Below are 20,744 nucleotides of genomic sequence, written 5' to 3' on the forward strand. Positions count from 1 at the left end.
TGGGCCAGCAGACAGGGCCAGCCAATGAGCTAGAAAGCAGGGGCGGGGCTCCCGGGGAGGATGCCTCTGGGCACAGCTGCAGCCCCAGCATCTTAAGGGGGTGGCTCGTAGCGCCCCTGATGCGTTCCACCTGCTCTTGAGCCCGCCAGACCCCTACCACCTCCACAGGGGCTTGCGGAGAGGCTGCGGGCGCCAGAAGGGTCTAGATGAAGTAAGGAGCTGGATGCACGCTCGGGCTCTTACTGCTCCGTCTCTCGCGTGTGCTTGGTGTGTTCCATGATAAAAGATTCAAACTGGGGGGACGTGCAGCTCGGGCTCTGGATTTCCAGCGCCTCGCGGCCAGTCCGGTCCTGCAATTGGTTCTCCCCACGCCTCGGCCTGCCAGCTCCGCCTGTCTGTCCGCTAGGGGAGGCGCACTCCGGGTTTCCAGACTGCATACCCCCCACCCCGGAGACGCCCGGCACTCGGAGAGGGGACTAGCGCCCCCTGCCCTGCCCCAGCTCCGCACACGCCCCGAGGACGTGCAACCGCAGGCAGGCTCCGCCCGGCCCGGGACGGCCCCGGATGGGCCCCGAGGTGCTCGCGGGGCTGGGGGGGGCTGGGGGGGGCCTCCGGTCCTGCGCGCCGCCTGCCCTGGGGCCTGGCCGCAGCAGCAGCCCGAGGTAGTTAGCACAGGTAGAGAGGAGCAAGCGGGATTCCGCAAGGACGAGGTCTCGCGCGGCCGACCCCACACACCCCCAACCCCGCGGCCCGCGCGCGGGGGCAGCAAGCGCCCGACGCCGGTCCCGTCCCGGCGTGCTTCGCGCTGCGGCCGCGGGGCGCGACTTCCGGTCTTGCGGCCGCCGGAAGTGCAGGGGGCGGAGGCGCTGGCGGCGGCGCCGGCGGCGGGTGAGAGCCGCGGAGTCGGTGTCCCGGAGGTTGTCCGGAAGGGGGCCGGGCGGGAGGACGGGCGGCGGGGGCAACCGGCTCTCGGCGGGTTCGGCTCGCTCGCAGCGTGCACCAGCGCCGGGGCTGCGGCGGGGGTGGGGGAGCTTCTCCGGCCGGGCGTCCGGCTCCCGGTCCGGGCCGAGGCCTCGCGAGCCTCCTCTGTTCTGCGCCTCCCCGACTGGCGCTGCTAAGATACCAGGTCGGGCTGGGTGCCAGCCGCTCCCGGGAGCCCTTGTAGGTGCGGGGCCCGGCCCACCATCCCCGGGACCGGCCTGCAGCCGCTGGTAGCCCTGGGTTCAGGTTTTTCTCGGCCTGGGGCTGTCCTTGTTCTGGTGACTGGGCTAGCACACAGCCTGTCTGCACCGGTGACTGGCCGGCATTGGGGCGCGTCCGTTCCGTGCCCATCACTCTGCCTCCATCCTGCTCACAGCCTGCCTGGGAGCGGGCAGGCACGTTCACGTGGCTTCAGCACCTGGTGGAGCAGATAGCGGGTGTTGGGAGCCGTGTGGGAGGTGTCAGGTCAGGGCCCCAGGGCTCCCGAGCAGGACCGCCTGCTTTGGTCAGGCTTCTGTCGCACCCCCACCACGGGTATGCGTGTGTGGACGATGGGTCCCTGAAATCCTGTCATCTGTCCCGTTGACCAGTAGGAGTCATGGACGTAGATGCTGAAAGAGAGAAGATAGCAAAGGAGATTGCAGAGCTTGAGAGGATTTTGGATCCCAGTTCCTCGAGCATTGGTGTGGGTGTTTCTGAGTCTGGTCTTGCTTTGGATTCTGATGCAGGTAAGCTTCCACAGGCCACGGCTGGAACCCATCCATCTGGCCTCCGTACCAGCCCAGTGCTCGCCCACACCAACCTCTGCCTTTACTCCTGGGGATGGCCTGTTAGCGCTCCTCCTTAGCTGGCCAACCTGCTGGTTGGGTGTGAGTATGCTGTCCTCAGGAGTCGGAGGAGTCGGAAGGTTCCAGAGCTCTGCTTGTCAGTCACCACCACACTAGACAGCTGAGAGTCCCGTGTCCGTCCGTCCCCCCCGCCCCCCCGCCCCGGGGCTGTCCTTGGTGCTCCCTGGGCCCTCAGGGCCCTCGCCACAGATCTGATTGGAGGCCTGCCTGTGTGGTCAGAAACTATGAGAAACTGGGCCTCCTGCCTACCTGCCTCTTCTTGGCCCTGGGGAGCAGTCCTGAGGCTGTTTCTCAGTGTTTTGGGCTACACCAGGGCTTGCCTTTCACCTGTAATCCGAGCTTTGTATTGGCCTCCAGCATGGTCCACCTTCCCTCTCTGGCTGACCCTGCCCTTGGTTCAGGGCCTGTCCTGTCCGGTCAGTGAGTGCTCAGACACTGGCTGATGGGAAGGGAAGGTCCAGTTCCAGCCCCCACCCACCTCTGACCATCAGGAAACGACCCTGTGCTGCACCTGCTGGTCATCCCTTTGGCGGGTGTGGCATCCCGTCACTGGTCATCCACACGATGTGCTTGCATTCTCACAGATTCACTGCCAGAGGAGGACTCGGATGCTGCTGATTCCCCTGTCTCGGTAACTACTGGCCTGAACTGTCTGTGCCTGCCAAGGCAGACCCCACCCTGCCAGTGGGCCCAAGACCAAGAGGGGTTCTTTGAGCTCATTTGGGTTTTCCATGTGCTTGTTAGTGGAGGTGATATATCACAGAGCGTCTGTCACCAAAATTAACATTCTCCCTAGAAATAACCATTGTCTATAGCTTGGGGTGTATGTCTCCTGGCTTTCCTGAGCTCCTCCTAATGCGCACAGATCTGGGTATGACATCACAGGTGGAAGGCTTTGAGCGTACTGCTGGAGTCTGGCCCTTTGCAGCTTGCCTGTCTGTGCTCAGTTTGCAGGGTGCAGTGGGGTAGTCACAGCACAGGTAGTTCAGCCCATGTGTGTGATCACCTAAGACGGTGCCTGGCAGGTAGTATTCAAGTCACGCCAGTTTTTATTGCTGCTATTTGCTTATTTTAGAATTTCATGTTAATTTAGAGAATCTTTATGATTGGATTTTTGTTCTTTCAATGAGGCAATAGGTACAGAAGTGCCTCTTCTTGATTGCCAGGTAGTCCCCCTGGCTTAGATTTACATAGTTCCACACCTAATTGACCTGTGGATTATTTCCAGTCTTCAATTTTGCTGGCACCACAGTGGCCCTCTGCACCCGTGTTAGTGCTCACTGCCCCTGCCAGGGATGAGGGCACACAAGCCCATTCAGAGTCTTGAGTTCCACAGAAGCATTTATTGTGGAAAGTGAACAGCACTTACCTCCTTATCCTTTCTAATCCCAGAGGTGCCTTCAGAAGCTTGTTTTCTGTTTTAAGATGTGGAATGTGCACATGCTCTATGTCGGGGTGGTCTCCTGCTGTTCCAGGGACCGGAGCGTGAACTCACGCTCGTTGTGCTGCCCTGAGTAACAAGAGGGATGGTGTTTGCATGCCTTCTTTCTCACCTGCCATTTCTCACCTGTAACCAGGAAGAGGAGAGGTGGGGTGAGGCCAGCAATGGTGAGGACGACCCCAAGGAGAAGAACCTCCCTGAAGACCCAGAGACCTGCCTGCAGTTGAACATGGTCTACCAGGAGGTCATCCAGGAGAGGCTGGCGGAGGTCAGCCTCCTGCTGGCCCAGAACAGGGAGCAGCAGGTAGGACAGGGCCTGGCCCTCAGAACCCTCATGGCCAGACACCCCAGTACCAGGGCTTTGAGCTAAGTCTGCTCCCTGGCTGCCTGGTTCCCCTTCTCCACAAGGGCAGTCACTGCTGCCTGGCCCCAGTGGACCCTCTGTATCTGCCACAGGAAGAGATCATGAGTGACCTGGCAGGGTCCAAAGGCCCCAAGGTGAAGGACGGCAAGAGCCTGCCCCCGAACCTGTACATAGGGCACTTCATGAAGCCCTACTTCAAGGATAGAGTGACTGGAGTGGTGAGTAACTGGCGCTCCGCTCTACTCACTGGGGAGAAGGTCAGGCTGTGTGGGAAGGGGCTCTCGTCTCCTCACCTGCTGGGGGTGTTGCGGCTTCCCTTGGATTGTTCAGGGTAATGTTCTCTAGCCTCTTTCAAACTCTCCACTGTTGCCAGTGGTGAAAGTCAGGGTCTTGGGCCCTGGAACGTGGCAAGGTGATCTCAGCTCCACAAGTAAGCCTGGGGGCATTTCTGTAAGAGGTGGTGCCAAGGTCGGGGCAGCTTGGCAGAATCGTGGCGGCCTGGTTGCAAGGTCCCAGGGAACTGCTGAGCCCACCCCATGCCGGTTGGGTCGTGGCCCTCAGCCAGTCACCAGGCAGTAGCCCTGGGCCCAGGTGTCCAGTGCCCGGACTCCCTTGAGGCTGAGCTGCTCGAGGAGGCCAAGGGGAAGGGCTCCAGAGTCCTAGTGGGGCCTCAGAGCAACATGCTCGGCCTGTGAGGTGAGCATACCTGGGTTCTGTCCACATCGTGACACCACTTTATCTGGCAGGGGCCTCCTGCCAACGAGGAGACACGAGAGAAGGCCGCCCAGGGCATCAAGGCTTTTGAGGAGCTCCTGGTGACTAAGTGTAAGCACCTGGGCCTCAGCATCACAGTCCTGCCTCTCCCCAGGTGCCTCCCCCTCCAGGCCTTGACCACTGGGACTGGCCACTCAAAACCCCCGCCTATCCCACGCCATGTTAGGGCTGTGATCCACACAGTTCACTATCCGGTCTGCCTTTCCATCCTTGCACTCCCAGCCCCAGGGGCCCAGCTGTGAGTGTGGGCCAGGGCGTCCTTGCTGGACAGCGGCCCTTGTGCCTGTAGCCTGGTCCCCCCGCCGGTGCTGCGGCCCTGGACTGGTCGTGTGCCCACCACTTCCTCGAATGGAAGTCAGGGAAGGCGCTGCTGAGGTCATTGTCTGTCGTTAGGGAAAAACTGGGAGAAGGCTCTGCTCCGAAGGTCAGTGGTGAGCGACCGCCTGCAGCGCCTGCTTCAGCCGAAGCTGTTGAAGTAAGTCTAAGCATGGCCTCAGATGTCAGCCTCCCTGGGGAGCTGGCGGGGGTGGGGGGGTGTCCAGGCCAGACGCTTTGTGATGGGCAGATGCTCCGGTGTGGCCGCAACCCCCTGGTCGCAGTGGGAGAGGCGCCGATCCCGGAACTTGTCCCCAGCAAGGCAGCTGAGCTCGAGATCCTGCGTGCAAGAACCAGGCAGGCTGAATGGTCGTCTTCACTCACGCAGCTCGGGCAGTTTCGCTGGTCTGAAGTGGGCCGTTCTCGAGACCTTTTTGTGTTGTGATGCAGTGACACCATGTGATCAACTCACAGCGCCTGTTGGCTGGGCCAGGGCTCCCTGGGTCTGCCCAGGTCTCACAGCTGATGGGCGGGTCAGGGTTTGCTTCTGTGATGGTGTCCTTCTCCCTGGCCTTCAGGAGGGGCGACTGCAGGCTCTGGCCTGTTGCCAGGCTACCCACAGTACATCTCACTGCATGCCAGGCCAAGGCTGGCAGCTGGGACGCCGAGCTGGGGTTTGTTACCGTGTGTCCTTGTACACATAGCCACACTAGTTGCTGACATGTCGCCAGCAGCACCCAGAGGGAGAGCGTCATTGCTTCCTGTGGGTGGGAAGCTGGGCAGCCTCCTGCCTGTAAGAGGCAGGCGTGGAGTTGGAGCCAGGCTCTGGCGTGTGCCCCCTGATGTGGAGCTTCGTTGCGTGGAGTGACGCGCATGCCTGCGTGCATGGGGAAGCCGAACTGGCCCCAAGACCCCACCCCCTGCCCCCCAGGGGTGACACAGATAACCCTGGTGCCTCTGCTTGCCCATAGGCTTGAGTACTTGCACCAGAAACAGAGTAGGGTGACAAGCGAGGCAGAGAGGCAGGTCCTGGAGAAGCAGAGCAGGGAGGCGGAGACAGAGGCCCAAGACATCCGGTGAGCTGGGTCTTACGGGGATGGTGTGGCCTGGGAGAGGCGTGGAAGGCCAGGCATGACGCTGGCAGCCTGTCCCTTCCTCCAGGCAGCTCCCAGAGGAGGCCTTGCTGGGGAACAGGCTTGACAACCACGACTGGGAGAAGATTTCCAACGTTAATGTAAGTTGGGGCAGTGCTGGGCTGGCGGCTTAGAATGAGCAAATCAGCATCAGGCAGTCAGGTCACGTCCCCAGTGGCCACCAGATCTGCCGTGAAGCCCTGGGCAGGCGCCTATCCAGCGGTGTGGAGAGGCTTTACGGGGCCCATCCTGCTGGCCTGAGGTGCCTTTCCTGAGACAGAAGGGTGTGAGGGTTCAGGCATGTGCTTGCAGCCAAACCCTGCTTCTCCTGGGGCTCCAGGCCGCCAGCCACCAGAGCACGACAGTCCTCTCAGGTTGGGTTGTTTCTCTGTGGGTGCAGTTTGAGGGCAGCCGCAGCGCAGAGGAGATCCGGAAATTCTGGCAGAACTTTGAGCACCCAAGCATCAACAAGCAGGAGTGGAGTGGGCAGGAGGTGGACCAGCTAAAGGCTATCGCCGCCAAGCATGGCCACCTGCAGTGGCAGACGATTGCCAAGGAGCTAGGGGTAAGGACCGGAGGGGGCCCCGAGACCAGGCAGGGGCGGGTCCACGGCTGGGAGACTGGGCGGGCTTGGGGTCGCCACGGGCTGCCTGTCATGCCACAGCCCTGGGAGCTGCCAAGCTTCATCATCGTGCTGCTTTTGAGGGTGTGGCCTACAAGGAGAAGAGTAGCCTCTCCAGCCCCCTGGGCTGAATCTCCGGAAGCTTCTGGCTCCTCAGCCCCCATCTGTCTCTGAGTGCTCACCCACCTTCCCCCTCCTTCCCAGGGCCTGTTTTTGGCTTCCTTCTGGATCCTTCCTTATTCCCGTGAAGCCCAGGGGTTGGTTCTGATGGGGTTTGAGGGGAACACTCTTCCCAGTTTTCTCTGGGCTCTTCTGTTTTCCTCATTTCTGAGGTAAGGACCAAGGGTTCCGCTCAGCCTCTGTCTCCACTGCGAAGGTGTTGAAGGCCTGCCTCTCAAGAACAATTCGCCATGAGCTCGGACTCTGGCCGCCGCTTCGGCCCTGTGTAGGGAGGGTGTTAGGCAGTTAGGTGTCTCCAGAATCCTCCATGTTGTGCTGGCTTTGAGCTTTACTGGCTTACGACCTAAGAAGGTCGTCCATGAAGTCCAGGTGTTTGGATTGACTGCTTCTGTAGACAGACACGTGATCGTAGCCACTGAACCAAACCTGATTAAAGCTGTGCGGAGGCCGCACAGACCCCGAGGGCACAGGGTTCAGCGCATACCTGGCTAACGGTCTGTGGTCTGTCCTGCCGAGCTCATCTGTAGTGCGCTGGGCTGGAGCGCCCCGCCGATGTCAGAAAGGCACGTCCCCACCCTTGCGAAGAAGCACGAGATGTGCTGCTTATCCTGAGCAGCCAGGTAACCTGGTGCCGTACACGTATGCTTTACACACTTCCTGAGTTGTGCTTTTTCTAAAAAAAATTTTTTTTTAAGATTTTATTTATTCACAAGAGACAGAGAGACACCCACAAAGCGAGAAGCAGGCTCCCCTCGAGGAGCCCAATGTGAGACTCGATCCCAGGACCCTGGGGTCACGACCTGGGCCGAAGGCAGATGCTCAACTGCTGAGCCACCCAGGCGTCCCCTGAGTTGTGCTTTTAAAGTTGTTTTTAGTCTTTATTTCCTTAGTTTCTTGGGTTTTAAGGTTTTTGGTTGAGGGCAGTTTGGGTTCCTAGTAAAACAGAGGAAGATGCAGAGGCTCCCCTTCTATCCCTTGCTCCACCCCCATCATCATCCCTTACTAGAACGGTGCTTTGTGTAACAGGCTGGATGTGTGTTGGCGTGCGGGCACCCAGAGCCCAGCATGGACGTCGGGGCTGTGTCACGGTGCACTCTGGGTTTGGGCAGTGTGGGGGACGTGTCCACCGGGGCAGTCTCACGCAGACAGTTCACAGCCTCCACAGCGGTGCCTCTTCCACGATGTCATGGGGCTGGGGCCCTGCTGCCTGCAGCCTGTTTGGACGACTTACTCCTCTTTGTGCCTTTTCTCGGCCTGATCGCTCATTTCTCTTGAGCACTATAACAGCGCATTATCTGGATGGACCTCGCTTAGTCCACCTACTTGCTGCAGGGCCTCTTGATCATTTTGGGATTTGGCAGTCCTTACTGCAGCTCCTGTCAACATCTGTGCAAGGGTGTTTGTGTGGATGTGACTTTTCAGCTCCTTCGGGGAAATATCAAGGAGTGGTTGTATGCTAAGAGGATGTTTACTCCTGTCCTCCGGAGTGGCCGCCCTGGGCTGTGAGCCCCCAGCCACAAATGAGGGTCCTTGCCAGCATGCAACGGCATCTGGGCTCCAGATTCGGGCCATTCTCCCAGACGTGTGGTGGCGTCTCGTTTACTTTTGCATCTCTGATGACAAACATGTGGTAGTTTATTTCTTATCTGCAGGTCGTTTTTGGTTAAGAGTCTGCTGAGGTTTCTGGTTTATTTTTTAAATCAGATTGTCTTGTTGCTGAGTCTTAAGGAACCTCCTGTGTATTTGGAATGACAGGCCTTTATCAGATGCATCTTGTGTGTGCAGCTTGTCGTCTCGTTCTCCTGCTGTCTCCACTGAGCAGTAGGTTTCATTTTTAGCACAGCCCAGCTGATCCCTTCTTTCAAGGACCATGCTTTTGGTGTTGAGTCTGAAAGGGCATCACCAAACCCAGACCTTGTAGGCCAGCAGACTGCTTACATCCAACCATACATGTCATATTCTCTCTAACTCGAGAGTCTTCTTTAGGAAAAAAAAGAGTGTTTAAAAGTTAATTAGCTTTTGGGAAACTCTTTCTGAAGGGGAGTAAGGGGGTGATGGGGGACATGCTCGGGCAAAAGCTTCTGCTGTGTAGACTGGCGGTTTACATGCTGAACTGGAGCACCTGTGGAAGCTGGAATACGGTTGCTCCAGAGCTCTCCTAGGATGGCCTCCCCAGAGATGTGGGCGCCACAAGAACTGGCCCCCTGCTGCCCAACATGCAGGCTCCTCTCAGCTGCCCTCCATGGAGGCTTCAGAGAGACCGGTCAGAGCCCCAAAATTAGGGCAGCACTGCATCCCCCATGTCGTTCAGAGGCATGAGCTCTGCAGGGAGGCTCCTCTCACAGGCTGCTGAGCTGGCGTTTGCCATCCAGTAGTCCAGTGTCACCTTGAGGTCACGTAAATGAAGCATAACAGAATTTTCTGGATACACGTCTGGTGAAGCTGCAAACTGGTGCTTCACGGTCATCTGCCATCGTGCTTTCCGCTGTGCCTGCAGGGTCTGGTAGGAGTAACTAGGTCATTGGTTCACACAAATGCATGGCCTGCAAGGCACAAATGACCTGCACCCTGGCCGTCCCTCTGCAGGCGGTGCCCGCCCAGTAACACCCACTTTGTTTTGGTTTGGGTCTTGGGAAGACCAACCGCAGTGCCTTCCAGTGCCTGCAGAAGTACCAGCAGCACAACAAGGCTCTGAAGCGCAAGGAATGGACTCGGGAAGAGGACCGCCTGCTCACCCAGCTCGTCCAGGAGATGCGTGTCGGCAGCCACATCCCCTACCGGAGAAGTGAGTGCCCGTGTAGGTCCTGCCACCTGTGCTCCTGCCGCAGCTTGCATGTCGCCCAGCTTGAGGCCCCTCATAGGCGGATGCAACTCGGTCCTTACAGGCACAAGGGGCTGGAGGGGAAGTCAGGTCATGCAGCCCCTTGCCGGATGACCCAGGAAGCACAGTGCTCACCAGGTTCCTCTGTCTCCAGTTGTCTACTACATGGAAGGGAGAGATTCCATGCAGCTCATCTATCGGTGGACCAAGAGCTTGGACCCCAGCCTGAAGAAGGGGTTCTGGGCCCCAGAGGAAGATGCGGTGAGTGTATGGCCGTGGAAGCCGAGGAGAGCCATCCCGGGATGTGAGCCTAGGTGCCCACCGTCCCTTCTGAAATGGGCTGTTGCGGGCTGCGGAGGTTATGGCTGCCTGCAGAGGCCTTGCTTGTTTGCTTTCTCTCCTGCAGAAGTTGCTTCAAGCAGTTGCCAAATATGGGGAGCAGGATTGGTTTAAAATCCGGGAAGAGGTGCCAGGTAGGAGCGATGCCCAGTGCCGAGATCGGTGAGTTGGACCTCGCTGGGTGAGGGAGGCCTTGCTGGGGTCACTTCTCAGTAGGCGAGCAGCCCATGGCCCCGGGTAGTCTGCTGGTGGAAGCTAGGGTGGCCGTGGGAGCCCTACGTGCCAGCGGTGACTTCACAGGAAGCAGGACGTCCGTGGTTTTTAGAACCAGGCTTTTGTCCGAGCTTAACCTGAGGTGGCCCCTGACCCACTGGGCTCAAGGCTTATTTCCTTGACCCTGTTGATCTGACAGCAAGATCCTTGGAAGGCTGCTTTGGTGATCTCCTTTTCTTGGTTTTTTTTTTTTTTTAACAGTTTCTAACAACTTAATCCATGTGCCATATGGCACATTCACGTGAAGAGTGGTGTTCTGGGGGGATTATTGTCCTCAGGGAGCGTGCAGCCCATCCCCCCAACTTCAGGACATTGTGACCACCACCCAGAGAAACACCCTTTGCCAACCACAGCACACAGTTCCGGAAAGGGACAAAGGCTTGAATAGTCGTTTCTCCAGAGAGCACACAAAAACGGTGCTCAGTGTCATTAGTCATTGCAAAAACACAGATCAGAGTGACAGTGAGACCCCATTTCACTTGCATCAGGACGTTTGCTTTAAAACTGCACGAGAGGGATCCCTGGGTGGCGCAGCGGTTTGGCGCCTGCCTTTGGCCCAGGGCACAATCCTGGAGACCCGGGATCGAGTCCCACATCGGGCTCCCGGTGCATGGAGCCTGCTTCTTCCTCTGCCTATGTCTCTGCCTCTCTCTCTCTCTCTCTCTTTCTGTGACTATCATAAATAAATAAATAAGTAAATAAATAAATAAATAAATAAATAAAGATAGATTAAAAAATAAAATAAAATAAAACTGCACGAGAGGGCAGGCAGCTGTTGACGAGGGTGCAGAGGGCACATGCTGCGGGTGCCGTGGAAGCAGTGTGGCGCTTCCTTGGGAGTTAGCTGTGGGACGGCCGTGTCGTCCAGCATCACTGCACCCCCACAGCGGAAAGCTGGGCCACACAGGCACCTGCACGCTCTTGTGTCACAGGTTTGTGAGTTGATACGTGTTCTGGCTACGAGTTCCTTATCAGTGGCCATGTCTGCCAGTCTGGGGGCTGCGTGTTCCCTTTCTCGATGGCATCCTGTGAGACGTGTTGAAAAGGTTTTCATTTTGATGAAGTCCAGTTAATCTATTCCTTGTTCATCACCTGAACTTTGGTGCTGGGTCTCAAAGCCCTTGCTGGAGCCAGGATGGCTGAGGGAGGGCGTTCTAGCGCCTGAAATGCCCCCGTGTCCTTGCTGTTTGCAGGTATCTCAGACGGCTACACTTCAGCTTGAAAAAGGGGAGATGGAATGCAAGCGAGGAGGAGAAGCTGGTTGAGCTGATTGAGAAGTACGGTGTTGGTAAGTCCTGGGCTTCTTGTCGGCCCTGAGCCCCTGGGAGGCACAGCTTGCGGTGACCCCAGCTGTCTCCCTGTCCCCACTTTTCCCCCTTGCACACTGACGCACAGTGGGGATGGAAAGTAAGGAGGGCCGTGACTCCTCTCCTCTCCTTGAGAAGGCTGCCACCAGCCACTCGCACCTGCCTGGTCCGCTCTCTGGGTGCCTTTCTAGGGAAGCTTTTTAAAATTGAGTCTCTTGGTGTGAGTTCACTGAGTCTGCTCTTTTCCACTTTATGATGCAGCGTTCTGCTATCCATTATGAATGTTCTGTCTTTATGTGTCTTGTGACCTCCCAGTATTACCAGCTGTGTCCCGTCTCCCTGAGGAAGAGGACAGAGCTTACTCAGCCACACATCTGTTGACAGATGTTTCCATTTCTCATTTCTGTCCCCAAGCTGGAATGAGCCAAGAGCTCGGTCTCTGCATCTGCTCTTATCCACAGCAGATCCTTAGACGTGGCTTAGCCAAGTTCAGGTGCACACAGAGTTCTGACTGCTGCACCGGTCACACAGTCCTATAAAGAAGGCCCCAGTGTCCTCCTGCCTGTACTGTCAGAAGGACAGAGGAAATGGTTTACATTTACATAAGCGCAGAGTGTGTTTCCTCGCCTCAGTTGTGTGTTCTCTAGACTTTTGCTAAAGGGCCGATCACCCTGCTATCCCTGAGCTTCTTAGATGCAGGGAGTGGTGTGCTGGTGAGCACGCACTCCGATGGCACATGGCGTCTGTCTTTTACGAGAGAGCGTGTCTTCGAGAAGAGTACGTTGTCCAAGCTGGCAAATACGTCGTCACAGATTCTGGGAAGCAGCCTCCACATTGTTTTGTTTTGTAGGTCACTGGGCAAAAATAGCTTCTGAACTACCTCATCGGACGGGCTCCCAGTGTCTGAGCAAGTGGAAGATCATGGTCAGGGTGAGGCTTTACTAAAAGTCAGTCCAAAGGCCCTATCACCTATGGGGCCAGCATCACCACCGGGCAGGGAGAGGAGGAGGGACGTCTGGTTTCTGGTCCTGGCATCTTTTCTTCCCAGAGGCCAAGGGCAGAGAGCCCCTGAGCTCTATCAGGGAGCTGCTATCACCTCAGAATGGCCGGGGGGGCTGTTCTCTCAGCACGCCATGTCCCAGACTGCTCAGGGTCTCTCCTCAGAGGGCCAGCCTTCCTGCCCCTTATCCCTGGTCCACAAGCCCTGGGCAGCCAAGGCCTCCATATAGCCCTTCCCCACAGAAGAAGCAGAGTCGGGGGAGGAGGAGGCGGCGTCCCCTTCGCAGTGTGCGATGGAGCTCCAGCAGCGGGGACACCAGCAGTGAGGACATCAGTGGCGAGGGCGGCAGCGGGAACAGCGAGGACTCAGAGCCAGAGGAAGCCCCGGAGGCTGGGACAGGTGGCCAGGCACCACCGTCCACACAGTACACTGTGCCGGACATGGACCTGTGGGTGCCTGCCAGGCAGAGTGCCGGTGAGCCGTGTGGAGAAGGGGCCCGGGGCTGGCCAGGACACCATGCTTCACCTTCCAGCCCTCCCCAAGGCTCCAGCAAGGCTCAGGATGGCAGCGGGGCCATTCACCCCACAGCCTCGGCTCCCACAGAGGAGGTGGGCAGGGTACACGCCCCCTCCGGGACCCACAGCACCCACAGTGCAGGAGGCGTCGGGCACCCAGACTTGGTGGACACTCATCCCTTGAGCTCAGAGGAGCCAACCAACAAGGTAGGGCCACAGGCCCCATTGCATCCCACATTGCTACTCGAGGGTCAGCAAGACTGGTGCTGAGGCACAGCAGGCTTTCCTGGGCATGGAGGGGCCTCAGACACCTTGTCCTGGCTCTGTACAGTGTTCACACCTCGTGAATGGTGTGTAGGGCAGCAGCCTCGTTTCCCCACTGGTCTGCTTTACCAGCCATGCAGGAGAGCTGTGGAGGCCTCTACTGGGCAGGCTCCCGGACTCAGAGCCGTTTCTGACCAGTCTGTCCCTGAGCGGTGGTGAGGCAGGGGTAGCAAGCAGGAGGGTCTCCTGTCCTGCAGCCCTGTGTGTGCCTGTCCTGGTTGGTGTCTGAGGTGTCAGGGCCCTGGGGCATGCCTGGCTTCGGCTGCGTGCGGGGTTGCAGCACACAGGCTACTGAGTCCTGGGAGCAGTTGGAGACTCCACTCTGTGGCACCTGAGGAGACAGTGGGCTGTCGGGGCAGACTACATGTGCCGGCTCTTGCGCTGCATGGCTCCTCTGCCATATCTGTGACTTGTCAGGCCCTTGGGCACCGGTCCAGAGGCTGCTGCCCATGGGATTTATGAGCACGTGGTACCATCAGCTCAGGGGCCTGCTGGTGGTCGGGGACCTTGTTAGTGCTGGCTGCAGCCAAGCCAGCCAGATTTGTTGGTGCCAGGCCTTAGGGACCTGCCCGAGGGCACTTCAGGGCACTTCCCACCACCCTGCTTTGGAACCTGGGCATAAGGCTGTGCATGCTGCCCCTGCAGGCCCCGTGCCAGGGTTCCCCATGTGTCCAGCCTCACATTTGCAATAGTGGGAGTCATCTGCTGCAGGTGCTCAGAACCAACAGAGCCTACTGGTGTCAGATGGTGGTAGGAGCCAGCCCCCAGCTGCTGCCCGCCACAGCCCCCATACCCCTTTTGCCAGTACAGGGAAGGAGTATGGGGTAGTAAGGGTGGGGTACGGGCAGCCCCAGAGCCAAGCCTGGCTGGGAAGCCCAAGTGCCTTTCTTCCTTATATAGGAGAAACTGAGGCAGTCATGCCTGCTCAGCTCATCCCTGGGGGCCAGCCCTGGTGATAGCAGTGTGGCCAGGCCCCGTGTACAGCAGCTGTGGCACAGGACAACCAGGAACAGGCGGCAGTGGCGGGGACAGGCCCTGCAGAGGAGGCTCCTTGAGTACCAGCTCCTGATGGCCATGAGCTCGTGGGTGGGTGATGTCCTGCCCTGCACTTCCCGGAGGCCTGCCACAGTGCACACTCAAGGTACTGCCCTAGCTCTCCTTTGAGAGCTCCTGTGGGGACTGGGGTGGGGGAAGACACAGAGCAGATGAGGGGTGACCCTGCTGGGGAGGGAACACAGGGAGGGAAGGGACCCGTGTGCCTGTCTCATCTTTTTAAAGAGCATCCATTTGGAGGGCTGGTTGGGTTTTGTCTCCCAATATGCTTAGCACCCAGGGGACGGCCTGGCAAGCAAACAGCCATTCAGGCCTTAGCAAGGGTCTTCTCAGGGCTCAGGTGCACGATATCTGCATTTGGGTTTCTGGAGAGCTGGTCGTGTTTTCCGGGGGGGCAGGGCTGAGGCCAGTCAGGGCCAGCAGCCAGAACCACCTTGCACGTGTGCCTTTGTTCCTTCAGCCGATGGCCTCAGGAAGCAGCTGCAGAATGCCCAGCTGACCAGCACCCCCGTGTTCACTCTCTTTATCCAGGTGAGAAGCCCGTGACATAGAAGTTTCTTGTCTTGTACTTTGTTTCACCCGGTGAATTTTGAAGTTTGTGGTGGATTCACTTGTTAAAATCTAACATTCTGAAGCTTTGGGCCCTGGGAATGGGTTTTTCAGTGGCCTGTGACGTTTAACAGAGAAGTCACTATGGAAGGGACAGTACTGGAATAGCGTTCCAGCAACCATTAAACCCCATCTTGAAAAGGGACGGGGTGCCTGGAGCCCCAGTGCATAAACAAAACTTCAGGAAAGAGACCCAGGTGCAGTGGGAGCACTGCTCCGATGCCCCCAGGTCCTGAGGCCAGCTGGGTTAAGTGAAGGGGTCGTGGCATTGAGGGGCTGTACTGGACTCTGGACCTGCCCTGGGGGCCGTGCTCAGAGCTGGTGCAGTTTGGTTGCAGACACCCTCATCATCTCAGTCCTTGGCAGGGAAGGGGGATGGGCTCTTGTCACAAGTATGTCATGCATGTGTCACATGTGTCCCTCAAGCTGTTCCAGATCGACACCACTGGCTGCATGGAGGTTGTTCGAGAGAGGAAGGCCCAGTCATCTGCCCTTCTCCAGACTAGTGCTCAGGACCCAGGGCCTGGGCTCCTACAGGTGAGAAGTAGGGGTGAGCGCTGGGCACAGGCTTCCTCCCATTCCTGACATGGCAGGGCCAGTGCTGGGGCGGACGGCAGCTGCCCAGGTGGGGAGTAAGGCAATGCCAACCCTTTCCAGAGACAGGAGGCATTCTCAGGTGTCCTAGGGGCTGGGTCAGCTCCTGAGAACAGCCCTGCTGGCTCTGAGATGTCCTGGTGTCTGCCCATCTGCCTGGAGCCCCGAGGGGCTCTGTGACAAGTCCAGGGGAGGCAGAGCCAGAACTGGCACTCAGGCCTGCCTGGTCCCACAGCCTGTGCTGCATGGAGGCCTCTGAGCCCTTGGGCATCTGCTGCTCTAGGCGCTGGCCCTGCTGGGGTGGGATGCCAGGTGTGGGCTCTGTCTGTGAAAACCCATGTCCTCAAGTCCAGTCACAGCTAAAGGCGGACCAACCAGGTCAGCCCTGTGGTGCCCCATCCAGGCCCCGGAGCCCCTGAGGCCTCCTGCCTGGAGAGCCAAGCTCCTGTCTTTCCACCCCACGCAGCCCTGACCACACTGTGATGAGCTCACCCAGTGGTACTTGTAGGTGGATGTGGGTGGGAGGGAAGGAGGCTCTGGTGCTTGGGACCCTGTTTCTGCTGCAGGTGAGGGCAGAAGGAAGGCTTCCCTGGGGGTAGAGAAGTGGGTCTGGACCCTGGGTACTTCCCTGAAGCGCTTACACTTCTTTTTCAGATGTCTTCAAGTACACAGAACGCCACAGGTATTGTCTGCCTCTCTGCTCCTGTGTTGATCATCTCCTGTAGTGGGAAGGGAGCAAACCTTCCATGGGCGTTGAATTTCGGGCTCTGAGCAGCACTGTGGCCCTGGTGCCAGGTCTCTGCATCCCAAAGCAAGGACAGTAGCGTGGCTGACAGGAGGGGGCAGAGGCAGCTCCTTAGGCTCCTACCTACGTGGCACATGAGCCAGTCCCAGGCATCAGGGAGGGGCGTCTGCTGGCTGCCACCAGCCTCCCCACACCAGCAGCATCATGCGAGGGACTGGGGCCTGGGAGACAACGTGAGGTGGGCGGTGTTGCCCAGCCGTCCTTGTCTTGGGGACATTGAAGGTGCGGTGCTGATGTGTGGTATGCGACGGGCCCTGCTGCCTGGCACCCAGTGCCCTGGCCACAGCCAGAGCTCAGGGAGGTCTGGGAACATGCAGCTCAGACACCAGGGCTCCCACTCCATGCTCCCAGCAGCCACCCACCTTCCACAGGGGCCTCCTGATGGGATGTGGGGGAAGCCCATGTCCGGTCCACATATACGGAGCTCTTCACGTAAGCTCTGTCTCTCCTGCAGGCCGCAGCTTCTGCAGCCTGCCATCACGAGAGCCTGCAAAGCAGAGCACCAGCCACAAGGGGAGCAGGGGCTGGCAGCCCTGCCGTGCCAAGTCCAGTCCACAGGCGCCCCTGCCAGCTCCGAGTGGCCCCCGGCCCAAGCCCAAGACCGTTTCCGAGCTGCTTCGGGAGAAGCGGCTTCGGGAGGCCCGGGCCCAGAAGGCCACCGAGGGCACTGTGGCTCTCACACCGCTGCTGCTGTCCTCACCACTAATCCTCCAGCCTAGTCTACCACAGACCCCCCACCACCCCTCCACCTCGGGCCTGGCTGTCACAGACATGGTGCTCTCTGGGCCTGGAGCCCCTGCAGTGACTGGGCTGAGGACGTCAGCCAAGGACGAGCGGCCCTCCACCCTGCCAGTCGTGGCCTGCACCCTGGCCTCCACAGAGGCTGTTCCTGCTGCCTCCAGAGCTCCGGTGCTGGGCCCCAGCCAGGTCTCCGTGAATGGCCATCAAGATGGTCTGGGACAGTCCCAGGCCCCTGCCACGTCTCGGAAGCAGGGTCTGCCTGAGGCACCACTCTTTCTCCCTGCAGCCCCCAGCCCCACTCAGCTGCCTGTCCAGCCCCTCAGCCTGACGCCAGCTCTGGGCATGCACAAGGAGGGGCCGCACGTGGTGGCTACCACTCCTCTGCCTGTCACCTGGGTGCTCACGGCTCAGGGGCTGCTCTCAGTGCCAGCTGTGGTGGGCCTTCGAGGCCCAGCGGGGGGGACCTCTGACCCCAAGGGACTGTCAGTGACTCTGTCACCCACCCTGCCTGGGATGCAGGTAGGCCGGGACCCCAGGCCCTCTGGGCTGAGCCACCCTTGGCAGCCCCCGGCCAACGTGGACACAGACTCAGATCCTCCCTCCAGGACAGACCTCTTGACCATTCCAATGCTCTGCCAGTCCCAAAATTCTGTGGAAATGGGTGGTGACGTGGCCCATGCCTCTGGGGGACCTGCCTTCCCTGGAGAGGCACAAGTGGTCCAGGAGATAGCTATGCCCAGGATACCCTCCCAAGCCACACTCCTGGCTGACCACCCTGAAGCAAAGCCCTGCAGATCCAGCCAGCCACCTATGCAAGCTGAGAGTGGTCCAGGAGAGACACCAGGGTCCCCAAGGCCAGGGGGACTCCCGGGGCCTCTGGGCCTGGAGAGGCCACCCCCACCGCGGCCTAGGCCTGAGAGGGGTGCCCTAGACCTGGACCTCCTGTCCCAGGAGAGCGAGGCAGCTGTGCAGGAGTGGCTTCGGGGAAAGCAGGGGGTGTGCGTGCCTCCGCTGGGGAGCAGGCTACCCTACCAGCCACCTGCCCTGTGCAGCCTTCGGGCCCTGTCTGGACTCTTGCTCCACAAGAAGACCTTAGAGCAGAGAGCTACATCCCTCATGCCCAGTGGGGCAGCTGGAGCCCTGCAGGCCTCACTGGGACAGGTGCGGAGGCAGCTCCAGGACAGCCCGGCCTACCTGCTGCTGAAGGCACGGTTCCTGGCTGCCTTCACCCTCCCTGCACTCCTGGCCACCCTGTCTCCCCACGGCGTCCCCACTACCCTGTCATTGGCCACGAGGGCTGACCCTGAGAGTGAGGATGACCTGGGGGAGCTGGAGCTCACCTGTGGTCCTCAGGCAGGACCAGCAGCTACCATCCCTGTTCAGGTAGGCACGGGCCCCCTGCCCTGCTTCCCTGTGGCCATCAGCCATGTCCACACACGTGGTGAGAGCTCCAGCCCCCAGGGCTGGCCACGGTTTGCTGAGGAGGAAGCTGGCTCTGGGCCTGCTCAGTCTGTACGGATGTGGCCTCCTTTGAGGCCACTGTGGGAAACAAAGAGGAACCTCTCCATTCGTGGCCTTGCTTGAGGGAAGGAGCGGGTGATCTTGGGTCCCATGCATCCCATGCACACACGGGCTCCTGTGGTGGTGCACAAGCTCCACAAAGGTGGCACTGCATTTGTCCCTGCGTATCTGGGGACCCCGAGATCTTTAGCTGTTGGCTCTGGCAGTAGCTGCCCCAGAAGAGCTTTCCAACCTGTGGGGGCAAAACTATCCTTACTCCCTGGCAAGAAGCCTGACATGTGCAGGCAGGTGTCCCTGTGTCCTTGTGGCCATGTGTACCACGGGGCTACGGGGCCTCTGGCAAGGCATCCTCTGACCTGTTCCTGGGGCCATGGGAGAGCTTGGCCACTTTGTCATGTGCCAGGTCTGGGAGGTTGTGGGGTCTCCTACAGGCTTCCCAGGTGGGGCTCCCCTTTGCACCATTGGGACAGCAGGAGGCAGGGTTTGTGGCTGGGGGGCTGTGGGGGAAAGAGCTTCCTGTCCCCTATGTGCGAGCTCTCCGCTGCCACCTGCCTGTGTTCTTGGCCACTGCCCTGCTGGCCTGACCGGGAAGACCGGGGTGTAGGAGGCTGCTCTGGAGTGTCCTCAAGGGCAATGGAGCCCCTACGTTGGGGTAGGGGGAAGCAAGAGCCCACGTGTGGCCCCTGCATGTGCTGGGGCCTCTGGTCCTCTGCGAGCCACACTGTCTGCAAGGATAAGGTCTGGGGAGCAGCCTGACCCTGCACTGTGCTGTCAGCATGTAGCTTACCCCCTGGCGTGACTGCTCGCTGCCACTGCTCTCCCTATCTGTCCTAGTGGGGACTCACTCCTGTGCCCTCTTCCTGGCTTTTGTTTCAGGGAGCCCCAGACCCTGGGCAGAGCCTGGACGGTTGTGACAGCCTTGATGTGCGCAGAACCCGGCATGCCTGGCATGCCCGGAAGCGGCAACGGCTGGTGTGAGCAGCAGGGTAAGCAAGGGCAGGGGTGGGTGCAGGTACCCCTATACCATGGGCCTTCCCCGTGCCTCTGTTCTGGGCACACAGGAGCCCACAGCTTTCCAGATGTGGGGCAGACTATCATCGCCCTTAGGAGCTCACATCAAGTGTGATGGGGAGGGTTATACAGGCCTATGGGAGCCGTTTGTGGGGAGGGCCATGTAATCCCTCTCCCCTAGCTACACCCTCGCCCACTGGGTTGCACACTCCAGGCTCTGGTGCTTCCTTCTTGCTGACCCACGTGTGCCTCGGGGCCTTTGCACTGCTGTCCCCTCTGCCTGGCCTTCGTCCATGTCTGTAAGGCTTGTTCCCTTATCCCAATCATGTCTGCTCAGTGTTTGGCTGTTCAGAGATGCTCTCTCTGCCTGTTCTCTTGGGGCAGTACCACTGTCAATGTCTGTCTTGCTAGCACTGTCTCTTCTACACCCGACATGGTTTACATGCGTGTCTGCCATAAACGTGAGCCCTTAAGGGCGGTGATATGATTTGGTTTTTGCTGCCGGGTCCTCAGTGCCCAGAGAGCAGGCATCAAGTAGGCCCTCAGTACGGATTAGTTGAGTTCATGGTGCAGAGATCCCATGTGGGGGAAGATGTCTGGTCTACAGAGGTGGGAGCCAGCTCCTGCGAGTGTAGTGGGGCTGCGCCCTGAGAGGGTCCACAGAGGGGATGCTGGGGGTGGGGGTGGGGGCATCAGAAGCCCACCCAGGCTCTAGGGCCTGCCCTCAGCATGGCCCCCTGCATGGACTGCAGGTGGGCAGCCAGACCTGGTTCTGCGCCCTCGGAGGAGGCCTAATGCCACCTTTGGTTCCTATCTACAGCACCATCTCTGGGGTCTGGCTGGGGTCAGGGTGTCCCCACCATCTGGGCATCTGTGTGTTCCAGGAGGCGGGAGCCATGCTGGACCCCAGTGAGCCCACCTGCCTGTGGAGCCCAGCTCCAACCCTCCCGGAGGAAGCAGCCTAAAGCAGTTGGAGGCTGGGGGAGGCTTCGCCGTGTGACCGTGAAGCCACTGGGGCTTGGCTAGTCCTCCAGCACAAATCGGAAGGAATGTTTGAAGGAATAAAGTGAATGGCTTATTTTTTTATTAAAAGGCAAGCCCCAGATTCTTGTTGCCTTAAGAGACTGGGCAGAGGGTTGGGGCTCCCCTGACCGTGCCAGGACCCGGATGGCT

The 20,744-nt window shown here is 59.3% G+C and overlaps 1 protein-coding gene across 7 annotated transcripts; it reads left to right on the forward strand.

The window, feature by feature from the left end:
• The first annotated feature begins 441 nt into the window (after positions 1-441).
• SNAPC4 (small nuclear RNA activating complex polypeptide 4) lies at positions 442-20,663 on the forward strand. 7 transcript variants are annotated; one of them, XM_049114331.1, is made up of 23 exons: positions 442-576; positions 1,575-1,709; positions 2,414-2,460; positions 3,407-3,574; positions 3,727-3,852; positions 4,381-4,459; positions 4,802-4,883; positions 5,695-5,799; positions 5,885-5,957; positions 6,257-6,421; positions 9,296-9,443; positions 9,634-9,740; positions 9,886-9,980; positions 11,285-11,379; positions 12,249-12,328; positions 12,641-13,120; positions 14,138-14,378; positions 14,751-14,821; positions 15,326-15,436; positions 16,148-16,175; positions 16,753-18,422; positions 19,437-19,546; positions 20,456-20,663. In XM_049114331.1, the coding sequence occupies exons 2-22, from the start codon at positions 1,580-1,582 to the stop codon at positions 19,536-19,538; spliced, it is 4,203 nt and encodes a 1,400-aa protein (XP_048970288.1). In that variant the 5' UTR covers positions 442-576; positions 1,575-1,579; the 3' UTR covers positions 19,539-19,546; positions 20,456-20,663. The 7 variants fall into 7 exon arrangements, with proteins under 7 accessions (XP_048970288.1, XP_048970284.1, XP_048970286.1 ...); XM_049114327.1 differs by lacking the exon at positions 442-576 and adding an exon at positions 832-888 and having other exon boundaries at positions 1,572-1,709; XM_049114329.1 differs by lacking the exon at positions 442-576 and adding an exon at positions 832-888.
• Positions 20,664-20,744: the final 81 nt, after the last annotated feature.

Source organism: Canis lupus, chromosome 9 (genome assembly GCF_003254725.2).
Source record: "Canis lupus dingo isolate Sandy chromosome 9, ASM325472v2, whole genome shotgun sequence".
NCBI lineage: Eukaryota > Metazoa > Chordata > Mammalia > Carnivora > Canidae > Canis > Canis lupus.